General features: G+C 35.9%; 1 protein-coding gene across 1 annotated transcript; it reads right to left on the bottom strand.

Moving 5' to 3' along the window:
• Positions 1-1,421: 1,421 nt before the first annotated feature.
• Positions 1,422-23,714, bottom strand: ANXA10 (annexin A10). The gene is made up of 12 exons (XM_005493915.1): positions 23,697-23,714; positions 18,123-18,204; positions 16,148-16,242; positions 11,600-11,713; positions 9,366-9,456; positions 8,469-8,548; positions 5,735-5,788; positions 5,507-5,600; positions 4,040-4,135; positions 3,341-3,399; positions 2,280-2,402; positions 1,422-1,490 (listed from the first exon to the last, which is right to left on the bottom strand). The coding sequence occupies exons 1-12, from the start codon at positions 23,712-23,714 to the stop codon at positions 1,422-1,424; spliced, it is 975 nt and encodes a 324-aa protein (XP_005493972.1).
• Between the last annotated feature and the right edge of the window lie 1,334 nt (positions 23,715-25,048).

Raw genomic sequence — 25,048 nt, 5'->3', positions numbered from 1 at the left:
CACGTTCGCCCCAAAGTTCTAACTTAACAATTTTATTATCCGCCCGAAGTGCTTGGAAAAATGAGTCAAACTCAAGAGAGATTCGAAAGAAATTTTAAGTTTATTATAAATCAACATGTTAGTAACACGATGCCAGTATTTCCAATGAAGGCAGACGCGCTGTAATTAGCGTTATGTCCAGAGGCGGAGGGGAGCGACAGGCGCAGATGGCACAAATACCTGGTTAGCAGATATCTGTGGCAGTGCTTTATTCAGTCACACGGACTGCACCTGCAGAAAGTATCTCTGTAACAACATCCAGAGGGTCTGTGCCCTGTTGGACACCTTGTGGCGGCGGGAGAATAGCCACGGACAGATATTTAGTGAACACTAAAAAGTGTGGTACTTTCCCTCCCTCCTGATTCCCTAAGAGGCTGACAGGAGGTACGGAGGCCCAGGATGGGATGCCCTGAACAGCCCCGGGGTTTTTAAACGGTGTCACGTTTTTCCGTGGGGCGGGGACTCGAGGCCGGGCTCTGCCACCTTCCCTTCCTTGCTGTGTCACATTGTTCGCGGCTGTTCCAGGGAGCGCCGCATCCTTCGGCCTCTCCAGGAGGTGCAAAGTTACCACGAATAGTCAATTCTTGGTTTGTGCCACCTAGGGCATCCTGGATATACCTCCATGCTCTGAAGGTCAATATTCAATGAATGGTTAAAACTAGATGGGTAAAAATGGAATTGAGATTATAATCCTCTGGAATTTCCCTGCTTAAAGTTAAGTAGTGCTTTGTCTTCCAGGTTTTCCAGTGCATGACACTGGAATGAATGGAGTACTTGATTCTAATTTTTACTTTTGTTTCAAGCAGAATAAGGGAAAGGCCATTAAGTATATGAGTGAAGTAAAAGAGAATACAAAAGCACTCTGATGAGTGACTGATAATACATGGGGCAGATGCTTAGTGTGGTTGCAACTAAAACAATAGTGTTCAAGAGCATAAAATATGAGGCATTAAGAAGTAGGAAAGAAAAGAAAAAAAATCCTTAAAGAAAGAAGTCGTCTTGCATGATTAAAGTAAATAAAGCAAAATATTTTCTTCTCTCTAGTGTGGAAGTGAATAAATTCTTCCAGAGCCTGGAAGTTGATGAATGTTTGGGATGTTGTGACACTAAATGATAAACAAATGCCTGCACAGAGTAATTTTACCACTTGTTGCATTAATTTACAGTAATCATAAAATCAGAAATATTAATTAGAACTTGGGATAAAACCATGTTCCTGCCAACATTTTTTCCTGTCTCAAGAAAGATTTAATATTAGCGAATATACATTACTAATTTAACTGTTTTGTTATATGAAATAGAGATCTCTTAGAGTTGGTGCATTGCATATAGCTTCAATTTCTATCTAAAATAGGTTTGCACAGCCTTCAGAGTGCATCTTCTTAATAATCTTCTGTATCACCAGCACAGATAGCAAGTAAAGCACTCTCATAATGCCCTGAAGCAAAATGCTGCAAAGAAAAAAAAAATCAACATTTTGGTGACTATACATTTTCTGAATTTTTTTTTTTTGTGTGTGACAAGAACTAGACCATTATGAGGTTCTGTAAAACATTACATTGTTTTCATAAGAATTCTAGGCTGAGATTTTTTAAAAATTTCACTTGCCATGGCCTTTGGTTGCTTGGGCACCTAGAAACCATCTATCTTTGAAAGGCTGGATCAAATTTGTTTATTAATTCTCAAGTTCAATACCAAAAATTCATGACCAATTTCATAAAGTTGCTGCACATCTTGCAGTCGGATTAAGTGACATAAAAATGTAGTGTCGCAGCAAGAGTACTTTTTTTTACAATTAAACACATTCAAAGTTTTTTTTTTTAAGATGCAGACCAGGAGTACAAGAGGAACAGGGTTTGTGAAGCACGTGGATACCTAAGCACAAGGATAAAACCAGATATTTACTTTAGTTTTGCACAAAAGTGGTAGCAGCCTAGCCTTACAGATCAACATAAGATGTTCTCAATTAGTGTGGAAACCATTCATACAAGCTCTTGCTCAGCACACACTGTCATGCCCTGTTTATAAACACATCTTGCATTGGAGAGGGATAAAATCACAGAGAGCGAGTTGAGAATTAATTTCACACTTACTCAAATCAAACTGAGGCACTGAAATAGTGCTATTGTTTTTACACTTTGCTTTTTTGTTTGTTTGGTTTTAAAGCAAATGGCTAAACAGAGTGGTACAGTCTGTGTGATCGCAGTGCTGAATAAATGCAGAAGTTTGTAAAAGCTTACTTTAATGTCATGGAAGAGTGATTTCCCATATCTCTCTTTGTATCGCTGGCGTATGTTCATCAAGTCTATCTCACTCCTGGCAATGAGAATCCTAATAACTGTTTTATTGTGAAACCCAAAGTCCTAAAATGAAAAAAGAAAATGAGAGAAGAAAATACCCATAAAGATATCCTAGATGTTAAGAGTCTAAGGGTTTTATTCTACTGAGTTTTCATGTACTCAAATAATAGAATTCGTGTAACTGAGTAACAAGGGGTCCCTCCATGCCAGTGGTTTGTCCATGCACTGAAACTTTTAAAAAAGGAAAATATGACAAACTTTTGTCAGTATTCCTAGGAATTCAGTTTTTGAGTAGCAGTTGACTGCTGTTGTAGCGTCCACTCAAACTATAATGAGGCCAGTAATAAATTTCACAAAAACTGCTGCCTCATGTGAATTCTGTGAGATTTTAAACCATAGTTTTAGAATTTATATTGGTTTTGTTCAGATGTGTTTTATTTTAACTGTTTCTAAATAAATTTTCACAATATAATTCTGTGAGGAATGGGGACATCTAGTGGCAATAAAACGTCAAAAGAAGTTAGCACTTAAACAATAAAAGAATCTGCATGAAGCCCTACAAAGAAATATAAGCATTTGTCTTCATGTAACATTAATTTATTATTTAAGTTTTAGCCATACTTATTAAATCTCTACAGACAAAAAATTATATAGTAAGAATAATGCATATTGAGTTCTGCACAGCAGGGGGAGTTTCCATGCAAAGAAAAATGTCTTCAATTAAAAAAAAAATTGACAGTTACCAGACAGATAGTTTTTAAGGTGTCTAAATACTTAAACTTGTACTTCTGCTGCTTAGGCACTTCTGCTGCTTAGTTGCTTAGGCACCACTGCTTTGAAATTTATGTAGATACAGTTTTAAAACACACAGTCACACCTTAAAGATTGAAGAGACTGATTTGTAAGTACTGGTTTTAGAATAATCAATCAAACAAAGAAACAAAACCAACAAAATAAGGGAATCTTATGTTTAGGAAATGTGAGGTAGAATGACTACTTACATGAATTGCATTATAAAGCCTGTAAGCAAAGTAGGAAGGCTTGTCACGAATGCAGAGAACTAGGAGGGAAGAATTGCAACAGGTAAACAGAAGATTATTATAAAATACTTTCTTTAGGCTTTGGGCTCCTTGAAATGAAAATCTGGGTAGCGTTGTCCATGCCTCAGGTTAAAATTAAGCTACCAATATTCACTAATACAACCACATTTATAATTTTTAAAGTTTGGTGGTAGATCTTCATTGCTGTTGCTTCAAAGGGCCTATTAAATATCAGTGAATATACTCACATGTTCTATTTGTAGGAATATTTCTATCCTTACTCTATAAATGAAAGATAAATGTACATAGAGCTTGAAACTAGATTATATACCACCAAAGTCTTGAAAACATAGCTGGTTATTTAATATATGTACAATCATTTGCAAATGCAGTTATCACACAAAATTTATTATCAAATAAAGTACATACTAGTTGTGCTCAGTCAGAAGCTAGTGCTCCATAGATACATTTTTAGATTTACACTAACAGGGGAAAGTAGTTAAAATATTCTTTTCTAATTTTCTCTGAAAATTTAATTGCATAATATAGGAGATTAAAGTGGATAAAATATCAGAAAAATAGTATTCTTAATGCACAAGAGATAATATACTAGAGTTTATTAAGAGATTGCTGCTAGTAAAAACAATACCTTTACATTACCTATTGCAACCAGTAATTCTTGAAAGTATCCATCGTAACATTCATTAATGGCATCTACTATGTCTTGCCCGGAGATATTTTGGAACTCCTGGAAAACTTGGGGGGGAGGGGTGGAAAAAAGATCTTGTTTTATTCTAGCTCATTCATAATGATCAACTTGCATTTTATGTTTTTTTTTCCTTGCTTCTCCCCAGTACTATAACTATTGAGTTTATTTTTTACCTTTATTATTCTCAGTGTTTCATTATGTTTATATTGCCCAGGTCAGGCAACCTAAATGAGTAGCTTGAAACTTGGCTTCTAGGACATTCCCCCTTGGATTCTTCAGCCTGGAGTATAAAATGAGTGCATGCCACATATCTAGCAACATCTGTTTCTGACACTGGTAAGAGCGTCCTGCTAGTAAGGCACTTCCTTGCTTGGCTTGGCTGCAGCTGGCAAGGCTCGTGGAAGGTGGCAGGAGCCAGGAGTGGCGTGACGCGCACGCGCGCTGCAAGGTGCAGACACGCACACACACGCAAACATCCAGGCTGCGCTTTCTCCATTAGGGAAGGAGGAAAATTCTTCTTCTGCTGACTGTAGAACTCATGGACCACTGCAGTACAGGCAGGGCCCTCAGATCTCAGGAAGAGAGCAGAGCATAGAGCAGGTGTGTTAATCCTGTCATCATCAGCTGAATGAATTTGTTGATCTGTGATAGCAAAGTAGTCCTAAGCTACTGTTGGAGGCTGAAGTAAAAAATACATTGGCTGCACAGTGATAAACTAGTCAGCAGACAGACTGTTTGTCTACTGCAGAGCAGAAACTCAAACTTGCCACCAGGTGAAATGGGTTTATTTTCTAAAATGGAAGATTTGGATAAGCTCACATAAATTTCCTGCAATCTGTAGCTATGTCTGATTTCCTGTTTTTAATAAAAATGGCCCTTGTGTTTATGTGTTTATGTTCATTACTGGAGAGCAGATGTGAACACTGAAGTGCTCCCACCAAAAATTTCTATGAAACTTCTGGGGAAAAGCTACCACACATTCTAGTTTTCATATGCAAACATTTGTTGAAATGTTTTCCAGCTCTCCCTAAGTGTTTTCCCTCGTAAGAGTTCCTTAAGAAAAATGGATAAAATAGTTAAGAAAAATCTCCCTTATCCTGTTTTATCATGTGTAGACTCAGTGCAGCTGTAACATTTGCCTTTCTTTGGTAATGCATTCGTCTCTGGGTTATTAGGCATCCTGATGCCTGTCTGTTCTGTCTACAGCTGTCAGTAGTCATCGGGCAAAGTTCAGTTTTGCATTACTTCCAAATTGCCATTCACATCAGTGCAAGTCTGAGAGCTGCAACAGTTCACACTTGCTTTCAGGCTAATGTCCTGCTGCACACTGACTGTCTTGGTATGCAAAGCATGGCTTTCTCAGCAAGTCACATTTTTCCTTTACACTCTATATTCAAACAGCTGAACTGCTGGATTACCCATCCACAACTGCTGCTGACTCCTGTTGCAGAGAATCATTTGCAGCATGTTTTTGTGTTCGCCTGACTTCTGCTGGCATGCTTCCCATAGAATCTAATAAATCAGAAAAATGGAAAAAACAAAAAAAGCAAAATATTTAAAGTAAATCCTTAATCACTTTTCAACGTTTGTTTTCTGTTCTTTTTTTTTTTTTAATGTTTGAGAACATCACATCTGAGCATATTTACCATTGCATCCTGAGCAGCTGTAGAAGGGTCTGCATATCCTTCCATCCTTGTTCCCTGAGGGAAAAAAGAGATAACATTCTTCAAAAGTTAAATCCTAAACCACTGTAGGAATATAACGTTCTCTGTGTATGAAGCTGTGTTGAATTTCTTGAGGTAACATATATAGGCCTTTAGGTGGGATCAGTGTTTTGCATGGTTGAATTTGCAAATGTCTTCAAGTTGTCACATTATGTCTTAAATTTCTTTAATGAGAGGAATTCTGGAATAAAAAACAGTCTTGTGAGATGAAAAACTGGGGGAAGTAGATAAACCTATCCCATTTTTAGTCCTATTTTAAATCTTTTACCTGACCACCACAATCCCACCACCATTTTCAGAATTATGGATGTTATATTGTTTACTCTAATATGCAACTCTGAGGGGAAAATAAGAATAGGAGTAACATTTGCCATACTGATTAGTTCTTATCAATATTCATATTACCAGAAAAATTTTTTCTCAATGTATTTTTCTTCCTGCACAAACCATAGAGCAAGCTCATAAAATAATAGAGATTTTGCTTGCTCATAATTGTCTAAAATTAAGATCCAGAGCTATGAAATGGTTTGACAACTTTGATACATAAACCCCAAAAGAATATTTCTAAAATTCACATACATGCACTAGCTTTTCAGTTACACAAACCAAGCTAAATTCTTTAGTAAACACGCTATGTTCTGAATTATATAGTCAGAAAATGAAAAGAACATGCTACTTGTGGAATTGCTTTTATAAACATAGTCATCTTCTAAAGATACAAATCAGCCTTGTGTGCAGAACTTGGAAAAATCTGGAGCTCATGTATTTTCTGCCTTAATAATATGTGCTTGGAGCAATTTTGTTTACAATTTACAGTTGTGTTACATATGAAGGGAAGGATTAAAATTAGGTATTGGCTGTCAGCTTGTAGAATGATTTATTTATAGTTCTTTTTTGTTAAAAATGTTAATTTACATGTTAATTAAATGGTGAGAATTTCACTAAGTGAAATTTCTAGTAGTAGGATAAATTATCTGAAGGGAATTTGATGAAATGGCTGCATAAAATTACATACACAAGAAAACAAGGGAATAAAGACAGGGCAGTGTACAATAAAATAACTGTACTAATACTCTACATGAGTCAAATGCCCACTTTCTCCAGTAACATTTGTGTAATTATGTTTAAAATTGTAGAAAATTATCATATTTCAGTTAGTACCCAAAAAAAGAGAATTAGAATAAAATGTTTGTTTTAGACTAGAATATTAGTTAGCCTGAATTTGAAACTCTTTTATCTCTGTTAATTTCCTTAGAAAGGACCATAACCTATATGATTAATATAATCTAATCTGCCTCAGGCTGGACATGAAAACCATAAATACAATACTATAGCAATTGAATAGTTTGCTCTGCATATGTGGAGCATGTTTACTTGTCTCAGTAGTTTGATTTAATAGAAATCAAAGCAGAGGTTTTCTGCAAGAAAGCATTGAAGGATGCACTGGAAATGTTCCATGGTTATAGAATTAGAAAGGGTATGTTTTAATGGAATATCACTGAGTTTTAATATAAGCTAATATGCAAGCATGAGTGATTTGACTAACAATCTTCATAACTGGGTCAAGTTGAAATTTCCTACAACTCTTCTTATCTTGAGTGAAATAGATTTTGTTAGCCACAAAATTTCTGACTTTAGGCTTCTTTATCAATACCTAGGGTTTAAGAAAATTAGGAGCAGTAATATATAATCAGAGATTCTTTTAAATTTGGTTCATTTGACAGGTAAATATGTCCCATGGTTTTAATAATTATGAGAAGTGAGGTTGCTTAAGTAAGGTTGCTCTTCATTTTTAAGCAAGGAAAATTTTCATTATTAGGGAAAAAACATCCAGCATGAGAAAAAAATATTTCTGTTTATAGCTTCTGCTTTTGAAACTTCTGTCTTTTTAACTTCAGTGAAGCCTAATGTTATTTCAAATTTGTGTAAGAAGTTTTTCCTCAGACATACACATATTTAAAAGCACAGATACACCTTATGTATGCTGTAATCCTATGGCAGTCCTTTATTATTTGTTACTCTGGTTTACAAAAAATTCTAAAGATAACAAGCACAGTGACTGCAATGAGAATGACAAGGGTGACACTCTCTTGTATAAACTACAGACTGGTAAAAAACTGCATAAGTTGGTATGTCAAAGTGATACTTCCTTTTCTTCTGGGCTAGCATTTTGTGATTTAGCATATGCAATGGCACAAAGGGCATTATATTTTAAGCAGTGAACTCTTTAATTCTTTATTTCTTGGTCAAATGTGAATATATCTCTATTTTCACATAATGTTTGAGTGGTTTATGATGTTTTCTGATAATGGAGAAAACATATGCTTTTAAAAATGACAGTCACATTTGTTCATGCAAGTAGACACATTTTGAGATGAGACAGATGGAGCAAAGGGTCAGCAGGTGAATACCAATGGGAATTTATAAAATAGTCTGTTTACCTTTGCTTCCATCTGATATCCAAAGTCTAAGACAGAGTAGATGAAGGAATTCAGTTTCTCTTCATCAGCTTCCCTCCTGTTTCTTGTTTAAAAGTGCAGCCCTATTGAACTAGCTTTAATCACAGTCACCTTAAAATGTAAAACTTATCAAATACTATTGAAAGTAATTATGAATCTTTTGGAAATGTAAGGCACAGTTCTTGTTTTTACAGTACCTGAGCAAGGTTCATGAGTGTATCTCTGAAGTGACCCGAAGTCTCAGAATCAATATCTTGTTGAAGATCAGAATTATATTCTAGGGTAAACCAAAACCATATAATCTTAAATCACAAATGAACATGCTCTGAATAGTACAAATGAAGATTATCAAATAAAGGATAAATAGGCTTAGTCTATTCCAGTGTAACCTGGGCAGGTTCTACAAGGACCTGGCTGTGGGGCTGGTGTTGGAGAATTTTGCTCAGACATAGCTTGAAGGAAAAAAGGCCATGAAAATATACAGCTGATGGAAAAGTAAAAGGCAGCTGTAAGCAGCTAATTCTCAAGCCTGTTTCCCAGGCACGTTTCTGTAAACAGCAGAGTTCTCAGGCAGTTTTCTCATAACAGGTAAACATTCTATCTTTGGCTGTTTTGGGAAAGTAAAAGTAAGTTTTGAGAACCATTCTTATCAGGGTGAGAACACAAATCTTGGTTTCAATAACAAACCACAGGTATTGAAAACAAAAGGAGGGGTTAATGTGTAATCTGTGACCTATGATGAGCTCAGATTTTGCAATATGTATGAGCTTAATTAACACGGTTATAAAATATTCCTGGTGAATCAATAAACTGGAGTTCGATGCTGATCAATTAAGATGCGTCGTCTCCCTTCACTTCAATAGGCTGGCATATCCATCTGGCCCTGCTGGGGGCCCTCAGCCACTGTCCCCACTGGCCTGCCCACCCCCACATTGCTTCAGCCTTTTGTATGTAGATGTGGGAGAGGATGTGGAGAGGGAACCAGGCTGTACTGGTCTGTACTGTATTTTTGTAGTTGTGTTCTTTTGGGTGTGCTAATACCTCCAGAACACACATAGTACAACTGCTACTCTGCACTTGGTAAAACAGCTTACCCATCAGGTAGGCTTCTTTCATCTGGAAGATCTCCATATTTGATCTTGAGGCTAATATGTCAATTAGGCATTTTTCTTCTGTGTCTACTCCCTGTATGGAAAGAAGTAAATATGAAAAGATGTTGTGTAGTAGAAACCCCAATTTTTAGAAGAAAGCAGTGATGTCCTTATTAGAAATAACAAAATAATAGCAGTTTCTGTAGTGTACTTTTGCATAACCTACCTGTTCAAATTACTTTAATATATTTCAAATATATTTCTAAATCTGAATTTCATCATGTACCTTAGCAAGTGGGAAATGAAGCAAGACTAGTGTTGACAGAAACATAATAGGAATAATTTTAGAATTTTAGTAAGAATTGTTGTTTGCTGAAAGAAATCAGATGCAAAGATTGAGCATACATCCCTAGCAAGTGTTCAGGAAATCTGAAGTAGACATGAGCATAGTTATTATGTTGGTCTTCTCTCTTCCAATAATTTTTTTTTTTATATTTTATTTAGGAATGCTATAGTCTGCAATATCTAGCACAGAACTTGGTATTAAAGTAAAGCATCATGGAGTACATGCAGTGCTGCAAATCACTGTATTTTCCCAGAGTTTGAATTAATTTTATAAACTTCACTTGTCATAAGATGTGGTGCACTTGCTGCTTTTGACATACACGTGGATAGTGTTAATGAATATTTTGCATTTGGAATAACGGAAGAGCATTAGAGCCCATAGATACACATGGGCTGGTTTTTTTTACCTTGGCCATATGAATCCAGGTCAAAAGAGAGTACTGTAAAAAAATTAAAGTTTGACCCACATTTAGGAAAAAATAAACTTGGCAATTTTGTCAATAATGTTAATGAAAGACATTATTCCTTTGTTAGCAATGATATTTCACAATCCTTTTAATGCCAACTATAATAAAGACATACCAGTACTTCTAAAAATTTATTTAAGTATCTGAAGAACAAGAAAAAACTAGTAACTTTTTTTTGGGGAGGGGGGGCAGAATTCTCAAAATTGGCAAGATAAATCATCTTGCCCGAAGTCTTGTAATCTCTGTCTTGCTTGTGGCAAAAGACAGTAGCAAACATCCGTGGAAAGAAAAGGAAAACAATGTTGAACTCTGATATGCCTTCCTGTCTTTCAGGAGTCAGTAATTCAGGAATTTCCTTAGAAGAATTATTATTTTCAATAGCCAGCAATCAGCCTGGTTTCAAAGAATATATTGAAGTCCTCTGTGAATTAAGTTATGCTTTTGGTCTTCACAATGCCCTGTAGGAATGAATTTCACCATTAAATGACCTGATATTTGAATTTTTTTTTTCACAAACTTCAGTTGTGTGAGGATTGCAGTCTCAGATCCAGGGAAGACAAGGAAATATTTCCTTCAAAATGGGAAATCAGTTCTGTTTCAGTGGAGTTACTATTACTTTGTTGTAGGCACACAGTTTGGTCATTTGGAGTGGGGCTGTGGCCGAGCCTCATCCCCAGTGGGTGCAGCTGTGAGCAGCAGGTGAGCAACACTGACAGCAATGAGCCATGGAGTGCCCAGGGCACTGACCAACCACCACAGGGACACACAGGTGCAGTGCATCAATGAGAGGGTATAAAAGGCTGGGCTGAAGAACAGAAAGCACACACACTTGCAGCCTTCTGAAGTGGAGTGGTGCTACTGTGTATGGGCAGATGCCTGAAGCCTTCAAATGAAGTATGGTGTTACTCTGGGTGAATGCTTAAAGCCTTCTGAACTTGTATGGTGATACTCTGTGTATCATGGCCCTCTTGACTGTGCAGTATGCTGTGCCACTTTGTCACAGAGCAATTTGTAAGTGTTTTTGCAGAGACATCTTCTGCTAAAGAAGTATGGGTTGTTAGAGAGGTGGTGCTTGCTGTGGAAATAAATTTGGTTTCTAGCATACATAAATGCTTGCAAAACCCAGCACCTTATGGTTCCCTGTATAAATCTTTATTCATTTTCTGAGTTTACCATGGGTGTTAAATGGGCTTTGTATGTTCCATGACAAAGATATTATTTATGCTGATTGTAGCACACTGATGGATAAGCTTGAAATAGCACTGTATTTCTGTTGACTAGTGATCTAAGTGATAGTATACTACTCCAGTGTACTAACTTTCAGTAGTTTATCAACCAATGAAATGTAAAAAAAAAAAAAAATCATATGTGTTCAGCACTCTAATTAATGACTGCTACTCTAAGCATTCTGAATATAAAGATTACCTTCAAGGCATGCCAAAGCTCATGGGCATCATAGGATGCAGGTGGGTACATCAAGCCAACCATAACTTCTTTAAAGTGATGAGAGAGATTCTCTTTTAGGTCTGTTATCAAATCCTTGAAAAGAAAAAGAGAGAGCGCAGACGGGATTATCTCTATAGTCACACTTTACTAAGACAGCTTAAAAAATTATAAGTGGTTTTCTGCCTAAATGATTCAGGATGAACTGTTAAAGATTAATTTTGGCAAAGATTAAGTAAAATAAAAAAAATTGTTCAAGTAGTACATTGTGGGATCTCAGCACCTCAGGACTGAGGTGCCGAGTCACTGAGACCACCCTTGGGGGGCTCGGGAGTCCTGGAATGTTGCCAGAAGTGTCTGGTGGCTGGACTTTGATCCTACACAGGAGACGACACCTGTATGAGGATAGGAGGGTTTCACCAGGGTGAATGGTGAAGGGATTAGTTACTTAGAGAGTGAAACACAGGGTTTAGGATTTCTGTACAGGGGGGTTTAGAGAAGTAAGATGGAGGAATTGGGGCGTGTCCTGTCCTTCTTCTTCTTCTTCTCCTCCATCTTCTGTGGTGATGGTGGCACTTTGAGATTGGTTGTTACTAAAAGTGCACTGGGCAATAAAGGTGAAAGGTATTGGGGAAAAATGATAAATATTGTATACGTAACTTTGGGTATAAAGATAGGTGACCGCCCCGGAGGGGAGGGGAGTGTGCTCATGGCTGGCTGCTGAGCAGACCTCTGTCGGGCCGAGAGAAAATCTTTTAGATAAACAATTAATAAACACCGAGACCGAGAAAAGAACTGAAGCCTCTTCTGTTCCTTTGAAACGCGGGCTGCCCCAAGGCCACCCCGGGCCTTTCCAGGCCCTTCAAACAGCCGAAAACCGGACAGTACATGCTTGTTTTACTAGTATGAGCAAGATGAGAATAGGTGCACAAGCCAGTAGGCCACAATGGATTGTTGCTTTCAGTTCTTAGAACAGAGAAGAAAATGTAGATGTTTAAGTGCAATTATTACTTAGTCTTGGAAAACTGAATATCACATCAGAGCATCTGCAGCTTCCCTTAATTTATTCCCTGTGTGAATCTGAGAGGCGTAAGCACCTTTGGAAGATCAAGCTCATAAAACACAGGTCGTTTCTTTTGGTTCTTTTTAGTGTTACCATGTGAATAATTTAAGAACAAATAATCTGTATTGCTCCTAGTACATAAAAATATCAGCTTTGGATAGCTGGAAGGTTATGTACTTCAATTCAAGGTTATATTTTACATTTTAAATTAGTTCACTACTTTTGATAGATGCTGGATTAATAACATGAGACCCCTTTTTTCCTCCTCATATTTCTCAGTGCTTTCTTGCCAGATAGCTAAGAAATGGATTAGAGTTTCCTCCCCATCTTCCCCATTCATAGCAGCATCTTTCATAACACTGCAAATGCCAAAAGCTTGTTAACTTACAACTAGTTACTGTTTTTGATTGAGGACACTTGTGGGATCTTTTTTTTTTTAGTATTTTGTGTGCAGCACTAGACACCTGTAACATGTTCTAGTCTGTCTGAATTGAAAGGCATGCCAGAAACAGTTCCCATTATAAACTAGTATATTTCCAGATCTGTTTTTTTTCAGGCCTGTACTTTGATTTTAATATATTTCTGGTTATAATTAATTTAATAGCTAGAGTAGCAATGAAGGAAGACACATGCATATTAAAAATTAAATTTATGATGAAGAAACATACACAGTCTTTGGTGAATGCACTTTAGATTCATTTGACAGCAACTAAATCACGCATGGAGTAGAATTTAATTCATTAAGACATTTTACTTCTGACAACATGCCTATGGGAAAATGAATTAATAATACAAATGGATACTACTTAAAAATTACTCCTGCAATCAGAACTAAGGGAAGTATTGGAAAAAAATAAAAGACAGCTCTAAGTTGTCACTATTATAATTTCCTAATCATCTTTGCTACATGAAATCCTTGGAGCCTAATTGTAAGAAGGAATCTTAAAACTTCTCTGTATGTCTGAATCATGCAGCTAGTTCAGGTCTTTATAATTTTAATATTTCTCTCCTTTTGTGTCTCAGTTTACATTTGTCTAATGAATGGGCCAGGTGGCTGCCATATTGGGCAGACTGAAGTGAAATAGAGGGAAAGGATGGGACCAATAGGTTCACCATAAATTGAACTGAGAAGGTTAAAACTGCTGTTGCCATGCCACATCTCTTCTCTGTCCTGTGATGTTTGCCACTCAAACTGGGCTTGCCTAATGGTGCATTTGTTCAATGCAATATAACCAGTGGGACAAATTGCAGCCAGGGAAGTGTGATGTGTGCTAAATTCTTTCAAAGCACAAACTGGTGCAACTCAATGTAAGATACATCACATTCTTGGCAGGTTTTTTTAAGGAACTGTCAAGAGTATCATGATGAATCTTGCACTGTAAAGTGTACCCAGTGCCTAATGAATTCATTTGAATTGAAATTGTGGGTGTATTGGAGTACGTTCCATGTTTTTTAGTGTGTTCTGTAGCCCATTGCTAGAATATGAAAACTGTTTTCTTGCCTTTCCCTTCTATTATTATTCATAGATTTAGACACTGTGATTCTTTAAAAGGACATCTGACATCTTTGTCCTTTTTTTTTCTTCTAGGTCATCAGATCTGTGTCCACCGCCTTTATAGCACTTCATGTTAACTCATATGGCTGAAAGAGGTATGAATTTAAAGGTGATATGTTTTCATAGGGGCTTACTGATTTTTTTATGTTTTTGTTTTGAAAAGAAGAGCCAGTTAGACTAGTGGTGAGCAAGTCAATAATTGGTCTCTGTAAACATGAAATAACTGTGTTCCTGAAGGACATTTCCAAGCCTTTATTGTGGTACTGTATTATTTCTAGGTCATCATGCATCAGAGAGTAGAAATAAAAGATAAAAACATGATGCAAAGCTTTAAAATATTTACCCCAAAGGTAGCTCGATGTACTTTAGTTTGCTATAAGTAACATTAAAACTTAGGAATATTGCATGGCTTAACACTGACCTTGTATGACTTGCATGTGTGATGGTAACCTAATAAATATCTCATAATAGAAAAAACAGGTTTAATAATTTAGGTGCTGATTTCTATCATTGTCATGGTCTCTGGAAGGTAGATAGCTGTGATTGTCAGTTATTGTTGTGGTCTCTATAAAATATACTTATTCATTCAAGGCTATGTCTAAAATGTCACAATTATTGTGTGTTTCATTTTTTTTAACAGTCCAAATAAAGTCACTGATATCCTGGAGATGAGTAACAATACAAAATCAACCCACTACACTGATTAAATCCAGCTCTTTTTCCTCCAGTTCTAGGACAGTAAATGGGTCTTTGAGCTTATTCAGGGGTCAGTGGTTTTGAGGTTTTTTAGTGTAGAGCTGCTACAAAGGTTGTCGCTAGAAAACTTGACCACCCAAACATTCTGCTGGTTAATGAACTGGAGGTGTAAAAGCATCATAAAATGTGGAGTTTTTGAATGAACCATTTCTAGTTAACCCTAATCAAGGGAGATGGCTCTGTGGTAGCATTTGTGCAAACTCATTGTTCTCACTTATGCTGATAGATTCAATGGCAAGCAGACACTGGCCTGCAAGGAATTTTCCAGTGAACCTTTGGTATTACAGGCTTCAGGAAATGAAGAAAACTGGATTTTGTCCTAGGTGTTTGTCTGCTCTCTTTCAGGGGAAGGGCATGTCTAGTCAACTTAATCAAATAGTATCTAGTTTTACACTGTACTTTTCATGACTTTCACAAGAATTTTGCAAGGGATGTTACTATTGTTTTTGCCCTTGTATAGCTGTAGCAGCTAAGGAAAATGCAGGCACTGCAACTTTCCTAAAGTTATTTGGTTAGCAACAATAGATCTGGAAATAGAATGAGGGTATATATCTCTGTGTATATTTAAGAACTCAGCAAAAATTCCATTGTTATATATAGTAAATATAGGTAAAATACAGTGTTTTAAAAATAACTTTGTCTTAAATTTTAAACAGTTTTTTAAGATCATACATTTAAGCAGGTAAGATGACTATTGTGCTTAATGTACATATGGGACTATATGGAATGAGGTGTGAGACTGTCAGTGCTTGAGATGTGAACATTAATCATTATGTGAGCAAGGTAAAAAGCCTATAACTCTTGTGTGTGGTGTTTTTCTTTGGTTACAATACTATTTTATTATTTATTCCAAAAAAGCACATAAAGGAAGAAAGTCTGTTCAGGTATTTTAGGTTGGTCAATAGAGAAGAATGGCCTGTAGAAGAAGGAACTTTCCCCGCTCTTTTCTAACTCTGTGTGGCAGACAACACTTCTGCTGTAGAAATGACAAGGTGATACCCTCAGAGGTATCAATAGCCAATGAGCAAGTTGTGTGCCAACCTGTTGTGCCAGCCAGCTGTCTGACAGGCTCGTGGTTCCAGTGAGTGAGCTGAGAGAAGGGCTGCCAGCTGCACGGAGGGAAAGAAGTAATAAAAGCACCAAGTGTTTGTCGTACCCTGCCATACATGTCTCTGTATGCTTCGGCAATCATGAGCCGCTGGGAGTTGCAACGCTGAGTTAGGATTTCAATCAACACATCCTTTTCACAACCTGAAAAGGAAATGACACAGGCTCTAAATTAACAAGCTGCTGTTAATTATTTACATTTGTGATTGTTCTTGTTTTGTTTAAGAACATTATGCTAATTTTTAGAAAAACTGATCAAGAGACTAATATCCTACTAATATTTGCCAACACCAGTTATGTTACTGTGCTTGTGTGTCTTGCACTTGCTGGTGTAATACCATCAAAAGGTGAAGCAGTCTGTTGTTACCAGATGCATCATCACCTCTCACCAGCTCAATGGGTTTGAAAGCATCAATAAAACAGCTTTCAAGGATTCAGAACTAGGCCTGGTAGCAGGATTTGTGGCTGAGCCTTGAAAGTAATATTGGTGTGTTCTGTTGATATTGATTGAATTGTCATTTAAGAATTAGGGATCTGTTTTATCAGGATAATAAATTTGTTAGACCATTTGTTGATAAACTCAGTTATAATTTCAGGGGAATTGTATGAAGTTTGAAAAATTATATCTTACTCCATTTAAAAAAGAGCATTTTATTGAAGGTTACCTATGATGGTTTGCTTGATAGGTAGAACTTACTAGTTAACTTCTATAATGAATCAGTGTTATTGCTTAAAAAATATTATTAGCATATTCAGAAAACTATTTTTGAGTTTTGAAATTGTTTTTGCATCCAAACGGTTGGGATACTGTACTTAATGATTTCTTTTTACATTTCAGAAAATAGTTATCACTAGGAATCTTTACAGCTTCCATGGTCTCTCTAGTAAAAACTGAGAATGGTCCAGATATAGGAAATATTTTATAATATAAATATAAAACTTGTGTAGTATCAGCAGAGGGTGACTGAACATCCTCATAAGAATGAATGCCATGTGTAGGATTAAGGGTCAGTCAGTGCCTGTAAAGTATATGGTGATTTTACCTTCTCTGAAGATGAATTATTTATTTTTTCAATTGTCCTTTAAATTACAACTTTGTTCCATGTACTTTGACAGAAGGTTAAAATTAAGGTTGATGTACTTAGAGTATTAGATGAAGAATACAATCTCTATATTTTCATATATTAGCAACATTAAAATATTTCATATTTTATCAATGTTATCTTAGAAGTACTCTTTGAAGTGTAGGAAGATGTTTAAAACTTTTCTTTCATCTGTAGCCAATTTGGTCATAAAGATACTTTAGGTTCCCCTTGATGAATAATGCTTATTGTGGTTCACTTGACATTAAATCTGAGTCCTCACATTTTCATTAAAGAAATTGAAAACAGCATGCAAGATTTGGTGCTGTACAATCTTGTGAAAAGCCCAAGGGGTATAAAAGCTCTGAAACAGAGAACAGTTTTAAAGTGAGGAAGACATTTAAGATTAAAAAAAAAAATCTATATCTTGACACTCAGCAATACCAACAAAGTTCAATAGGAAAAGAAAAAAATCAGAACTGAGAAAAATCCTTTTGTGAACAAAAGATTTTTGGAACTAACACTGAAAGCAAAAACTGAGAAGGTAATGAATTCTTTAAACTTTCTTCTCCATCTGTTTTTATTTCTTGTGACTGAATAAGAGACTTAGCGGACCTTGGTAACACTTAGTTGTTGAAGTTACAACCAAAATCCCTTCATTTCTTAGCCCTCACTCTTAGTGATGCAACACAGAATTCTGTTTTTCTTGTTTTCTCAATGAAGTGTTCATTACTGCAAGTGTTGGTATGGATTTTAGATTAATCTTGATCAACTCAGTTCCTGTAAATGCAAACTATTTGGACATCATCAGTGTGTCTTGTGTTTCCTTGAAGATTTTGCAGATAAACAGTAACAATTTTATGAGTTTATATTTTGCCTAATGCTTTATGAGAGCTTTCTGAAAAAGAGGAAATTCACATTAGAATCAGTCAAGATACTCACAAATTCCCTGTAGGGCTCCTCCTAGCAACTGGGCATCCGTTATAGGGTTAAAATTTGGAGCAGGAAGAATTGTTCCTTGTGTCTACAAAAGGAAAAAGCAGACTTTGAGGTGTTTAACATTTTTAACATGATATACCTAATTCTGCTGCAAACCAATAATCATAACTTTAAATTTTCTTTGCTTCATGGGGAGCAGGATGTGTGGCTTTTGATTTATGAAACAGAACTTAAGCTTGCAGGTGACCATAGGAAGACAGACCGTTTTGGAGGAAGTTGCCCCTAGTATCACTTAGGCCTTAATAGGAAAAAAATGGTGGGGGTTTACCTTAAAATGTAAATCCCTTTGCAAACTCATGTAAAAAGTATTATTTTATATTTCAAAGTTAATCCGTGGTATCCATGACAGTTTTCAATATTTATTCCTCATGTTATTTCTAATTTGAAAGGACTAATGAGGAAATGATGAATGAGATCCATAGGTTGGTTACAAACCTGGTGATTTATTCAAGCAGTGATGTTACCTCACTGCCAAGTGAGATAGTTTTGAGCTTGACATGTAGAAGACAATGCAGTTTTTCTAGTTGCTTTAGAACTGATTTAATTATTGTCAGCTCATTCTCAGTGATAGTTTATTTCATGTGTTTTTCTTATTATTCACAAATTTCTTAGAAAGAATAAAAAGAACTAATTTTAATAGAATCACAGAGCAATACAAACAGAAGAAAATAACTGAGGTTGACAGCTACTGAAAGAACCTAGTGAGAGAGTATTGGACTCTGACATCAGGATGACCAGTTTTGAGTCTATAGCCATTTCTGTTGTACTTCTGCAACATCTTTTGCTTCCCTAAGCTCTGGAAGGGATAGGGAAATTACCAGTATGATCTCATGATTTCTCTTCTGCATGCCTTAAGATGGCACACTACAGTGATGAGCAGAAATTGCTCCTCATGGCAAAGTTAAATCTACAGAAGTGACAATTCCATTGTGGCTTTCTTGGTGAGGTCAGAAGTTTATGTTCACTGAATATAATTTTGCTAAATACAATATTCTCCATCCCATCCACACGAGTAAAACAAATTGTGACAAAGTAACAGAAATCTTTGAAGTTGAGAAGAGCAGAGACACTTTTGCACTCTAATATTCTTACTATGAGAGCTTTATCCTAATTTCAGATAGTATAAATGAAAGTATTTTTATTGATTTCAGGGAGCTTTTGGTTCCTACCCTTAATGAGCAAAGACTGGGGTAGGTGGCCTACCAACTCTCTATTCAATCTAATAATTCTATAATTTTTTTCTAATAAAGAAATCAACAGTAATGTCTCCAATAAACATTATTTTAAATAAGTAAAAATTATCAAACAACCATTAGTCTCAGTAATGTGGGATTGAGTGATAAAGGAACTTGCATTATGCTCTGGCTGTTGACTTGTTCTGTTAACACTGCAGATAAAAACAGCTGGGGTTTTTTTCCTGATTCTTTTGTCTCTGTTTCACCATGTACTTGCAGTTTGTTTCCTCACCTTGTTCCATCTAGGAACAAGCCATGGGGTCCTTTCTGAGACAACCACTGGCTAAATAAAATATGACTCAGTCCCATGACTGAGTCCAAAGTCTGAACATATTATTTGGCTAATGCTAGGGCAATGGAATAAATGACTATTGAGTTTCAACTGCTGGTAACAGATTTTTAACTGGTAATAGAATTCAGTTTCCTCACCCCCCGCTGTTCACTGTGTGAACAGTGTTTCCACAAAACTTCATAAGAGATTGCATTCCTCTACCAATATGATTCAAATTCATTATAAAGTTCAAAGTTACAGCTAGGAACAGGTGGATTGATGAATATTCGCAAATAGACAAATTTTCTGAAGAAAATGGGGGAAATGTCTGTTCTGGAAATGGGGGCAATCACTGAAAGGATGTGAAGAATTGTACAATTTAATTTTGATATCTGGATTCTAGCATCCCTCACAATATATTAATCATTTCGCTGTAGCTCTCATTGCAAGATTAGAATTCAGCACAACAAAGAACATGGCTTCGAAAAAGCATCAGAGGAGAGTAATTTCCAAGAGCAATTTAGCCTTTTTGTGAGTTAGTTTAGACAAACTGCTGTATGTGAACATGGAAAAATTGTTTTCATACTGTCTTTCCTCTGCAGCATCCTAGTGAAGGGGATATGTTTTTCAGGAGGAAAAAAAAAATTTTGCTTTTTTTCTCACAAAGTGTCAAAACACTTTATAAAGCAAGTAAATCTCCAAAGGTGATTCGGTGATTTTTTTTTTTTTTTAAGATATTTATTCCTCTCTCTAATCTCAGGATACCCTCATGTTCAAAACTGCAGATCTGCCTCTACAGAGGTAGCCCAGGTGGGCACTCTATACATATCTCTGGCTTTGCATATGTTCTTTTAACTCTCCTGTAAGAAACTGATTCAAAATTAAGCTGAGCAGACAGGTTTGTGTGGTGTTGGTGGAATGAACCAGAACAATGAAAAAGATTAGAAAGGGTCGGAAAAATTTATAATGGTTCTGGAAAATGATACTTGGAATTTACCTTCCTTCTCTGCTAAAGCAAGAAAGCTACAGCTTTTTCTGACCAAAGTCATAAGCAGTTCAATAAAAGTATCAGTAAAAGGTGAGGTTGCTTTTATCAAATTATGATGTGCAAACTTCAGGCAATTCAGTCTTGTGATGGAAAAGCATTCTGAAGTACGAACAACCTTCGAATAATATTTATTCAGTAAGTCATTCTGCCGATAACAAGCAATTGAAGTCAGACTCTTTCATCTGAATATTTCCCATAGGGAATGTCTGCTAAAATAAAATGTTTTCTTTATTAGCTAACCACATGCTAGAAGCTAGCTATACTTTTGCAAAGATATAATTTGAGTGCAACTTCATTAAATAAAAATTTCATGAGTACTTTGATTTGTTTTGAGTTTACTGTATGTGTTTCATTTAATTTCTATAATATGATACAGTAGTGGAAGGGATACTTCTAAACATAGTAAATGCATTCTCCAAAGCCTTCCATCTCTCCCTGTATATGTATTCAGAGAGGTCACAGATGTTATCTTATCTAATTTCTGAAAGTTTTACCTGTGGTATTTATTATAGGGTGTTTTTTATATTGTGGTATTTTTTGTGTGTAATCTCTAATAAGGATGATGCCTTGACTTGCTGAATCTGGCAGGGCTGCTGCTGTTAACAGTTTGTATATCGTTGGTGATCTTGAAGGACTCCATCCTATCTGATTGTTCACAGATAAGGTACGTAATTACTGATATGGGTAGCGTAAAATATAAAGAAGATCATCTTAAAGAAGAAAGCACATTTAGAAAGTAATACTTCTGAATTATTTTTATTTTTCTTATGCTTCTGAATTAATGGTATACTCAAAGTTCTGGAATTCCTTGGAAAATATCTCCAAGTCCAAAGTGTACTTCTAGGACATTTTTGGAATCTAGAATAGTGTTTAAGAAGAGTAGAGAACCAATTAATGCTATGGTCTCACCACTCAGTCCTGTGTAAGCCCTGTTTTCTTGACTGAGGTTTGCTAGAGTGATTTTTCTGCAATTTTGTTGCTCAGTCTCTTCAAAGGAAACTGCCACTGCTCCATGACTAAACTTCTCTTTAAATACCAGCAGCATTCAGGGGAGAATGTTTACATGCAGCTCTGCCTTACATGTCCTCATTCTGTCTGGATGCCTCAGTAGGGAAGTCTGTTCCTAGGATCCAGCCCATAGAAATACCTAATTTTTCTCCTTTTCCATTCCATAATGCATGGGAATTGGAATAAACAGTAAAAATTCACCTAACCTGGGAATCCATCCCAATACTTTTCAGAGAAAGCCTGGAGTCAGGTTTTTCTGTCTTTCCTGGGACTGCTATACTCCCCATTGTCTACAGTTGCTTCTCTGCTCTTTTGTTTCTGTGATGATGGGGAAAAAAAGGCTTTATCAGCCTGCCTTTTTATGTTTAGGAGAAGAGGGAATAGAGAGTTGATATTAAAACCATTTATTCTGGAGTATTTTGATGTAATTCAGTGTATCAGAATTAGGAACTTGTATCCCCTCTGCTCAAGTAGTTCAGTAGCCTAATATGTAATAGTTACATTATATTAAGCTTCATACCATTGCAAACATCTGTCACAGTAAAAAATTCTTATCTATTTGATTTTCTTTATAATGCTATCAAAATATACTGCATTGTTTTTGTAAATATAATTGCCAATTACAATGACTTTAAAATATTTCTTCTGTAAGTTATTTTATAAGGAAACTGCCATTAGTTTTAGAAAAAATATTACATGCAGATGCAGTGTCAATTATTTAAATGTAATTGGTTGCAATAAATCAGTAGAAGAAAAGAAACTGTATTTCTTGTCTTCTCCAACAGAATCTGATCTACTACCTTTTTAAGATGTAGTATTCTTTCTGTCATCCTTAAATTATCAGGAATAGATTACAAAATCACTGTAACTAAAAGAGGGGAAAAGAAGAAACTAAGAAGAAAGTCTCTTAAGTTCTTAACTGTCTTGCATCTAGTTAAGGATGCAAGTCCCAAATTGCAGAAAACGGAATATATTGCTAATCCTGATTCAATAGCAATCACTTTAGAAAAACAAATATATGCTTTATTTATATAATTTTATCAGAAGAAATACTTTACTGGAAAGACTGGAATAATTAGTCAATTATACTTTATATTAAAATAAGAAAGGGAAAAATATTTATTCTTTTGGAAATTCCACATTGATTTGTAAGTTTGTTGGGAATGTATGTGTAAAAAGCCTTTGAAAGGAACAAATCATTATTCATGTCACTAATAACTAAAAGAAAATCATTAGAGAACCTGATGATCAGTATGCCAGGTACAGAGAGAAATTTCATATTTTGTTGTCATGAAATAGTAACTACAACAGTTTCCAGAATGAAGATTTAAAATTTCATTTTTTCTCAAAGAGCACTAGTGAAGCCATTTAATATATTGTACAGCTTTTAGATAGGGAACAATCACTGATAACTCATCCTGTGTTGTGGCTCTGGTAGAGGTAGCATTTTTTTACTTTAAAATATTTTTCACACTATGAACAAAATAAATTTTTAGACGTGATAAAGCTATTTAGTTACTTTGTGCAACTACAGATATTCTTGTCAAATTATAACCCCCCCCCCCCCCAAACAGTGGCAGAATGGAGTATCTTCTGAAAAATTCACACTTATGTCTTTAATACAGTTGGGTGGTAGTATGTAATTTAGCTTCTTGTTTAGCAGCTTAGTGCAAACCCACCTAAAGGACCTCACAAGGAGGCTTGCGTTGCTTTTTCTTGAAAGGTCTAGAATCATGAGACAGGAACTGATAATTCTTATTTTAGTTTTTGTTTCAGAGACTTTATATATATATATACACATAGGTAACACCAGGATTAGACCCAAATCACTGATAAATTATCTTCCCCTAAGATTAATTTCTAGCAGTGAAAGGAAATGGATACCAACATGTGACAACAACTCAAGAGAAATGAAAAAGTTTGGAAGATTTTAGAGAACAAATAATTATACTCACGTAATCTCCACAATACATTTTGCTATGAGTCTTCAAGTTCTGTTGAAATGGAATAGTATCTTCCCTAGATTTAAAGCAAGAGAAAATACCGTTGCTTTGGTTAAATCTTGTTCTGCTTTGGAGATTTGTGAGAAGCCATCCAATCAAACTGACACCAAGTACGTTAGGCTCCAAAGTAACAATGAAGCAGAACCTTGGTACCTTGTGTCCTTGGGCTTTTTAGATATACTGTGTGCTTAGTCATTAACCATGCATTGAATAAGTGTGATTATAATGTAAGTAAACAGAGTCATTAGCCCAACACCCTCTATTCTGCTGTGTTGATTTTAGAAATCAGAATTCAGCTAGTCATAGGATGAAGCACTTACCAAAAGGGCTTGTGTTAATGACTTACTCTTCAGATTGGATCTGGCCTAGTTCCTTTTTTCATCCTTGTGCTGAAATTGCTCAGCTCATCACTTGCTCTAGTGTCTATTTGTAGCTGGCATGCACAGGAAGATGCTTTGTAGCCCTTGTATGTCTCCCAGAGTAACCAGGTAGGCTTAGTGGAGCTCTGTGAAAGAGCATCTTTTCATGCAAGTTACAACTTGCAAAATCCTGCAGAGTTGATCAAAAATCCTGTACTGTTGCTTTATCCAAGGACTTACACAGAATCCTAACTATCCAACTGACAGTAAACTAATTCTTCATAGCTAATACCATAGTTTTCTGCTTATTATAACTATTGTAATAAACCATTGCTAAAACATGAAGTTTTCTCACACACACCCCCACAAAAGAATATAAAATAGAGGAACATAAGAACAGAGGTGCCAAATCAGTCTGTATCCTCTCCTGCAACTTGAATGGAAGGCATGGGCTACTGCTACACTGATTTGAGTCCACTTAAGAGGGGTAATGTTTTCCAGTAGTTGTACAGTGACTGTAGCTCAGGACTAAATCACTCTAAACCTTCTTGGTTTTCTTAATGTATCCATCACAGACTTTGGAGCACTTATTAAAACATGCATGAAGATTTTTTCGTTATAATTTAGGAAGACTTTTGAAAGAATTTAAAAAAACCCCTTTTTTTTGGTAGCTGTAATACCTTAGCAGCTCATCTAATTATTTAAAGCTATCTCTGGACTTGTGTAAACACAGCAGTAGTGATTTGGGTATGAGCTTTTTCATGTCAGCTCATGTTGTGTAAAGGCTACAGGTACAACCTTAGAAATGGAAGATTTTCACAAAGAAACATGAAAAAAATAGGCTTCACAGTGGCATGCCTTTACTTTCTCTTTTTTTCATTGGGGCTATGGTAGGTATTTTACCTCATTGTAATTGTACCAAGTACATACTTTATCTCTGTATCT

This window comes from Zonotrichia albicollis, chromosome 5 (genome assembly GCF_047830755.1).
Source record: "Zonotrichia albicollis isolate bZonAlb1 chromosome 5, bZonAlb1.hap1, whole genome shotgun sequence".
Taxonomy (NCBI): domain Eukaryota; kingdom Metazoa; phylum Chordata; class Aves; order Passeriformes; family Passerellidae; genus Zonotrichia; species Zonotrichia albicollis.
The sequence above is the reverse complement of the archived record's forward strand: the minus strand, read 5'-3'. Positions and strand labels throughout refer to the sequence as shown.

Excerpts from the sequence above, each read along its gene's own strand:
- ANXA10 (XM_005493915.1), bottom strand. Across the intron at positions 8,549-9,365 it reads GAAAGAAGCCTACCTGATGG|AATATAATTCTGATCTTCAA; the intron begins GTAAGCTGTTTT and ends GGTTTACCCTAG. Across the intron at positions 1,491-2,279 it reads CACTCTTCCATGACATTAAA|CATTTTGCTTCAGGGCATTA; the intron begins GTAAGCTTTTAC and ends TTTTCTTTGCAG.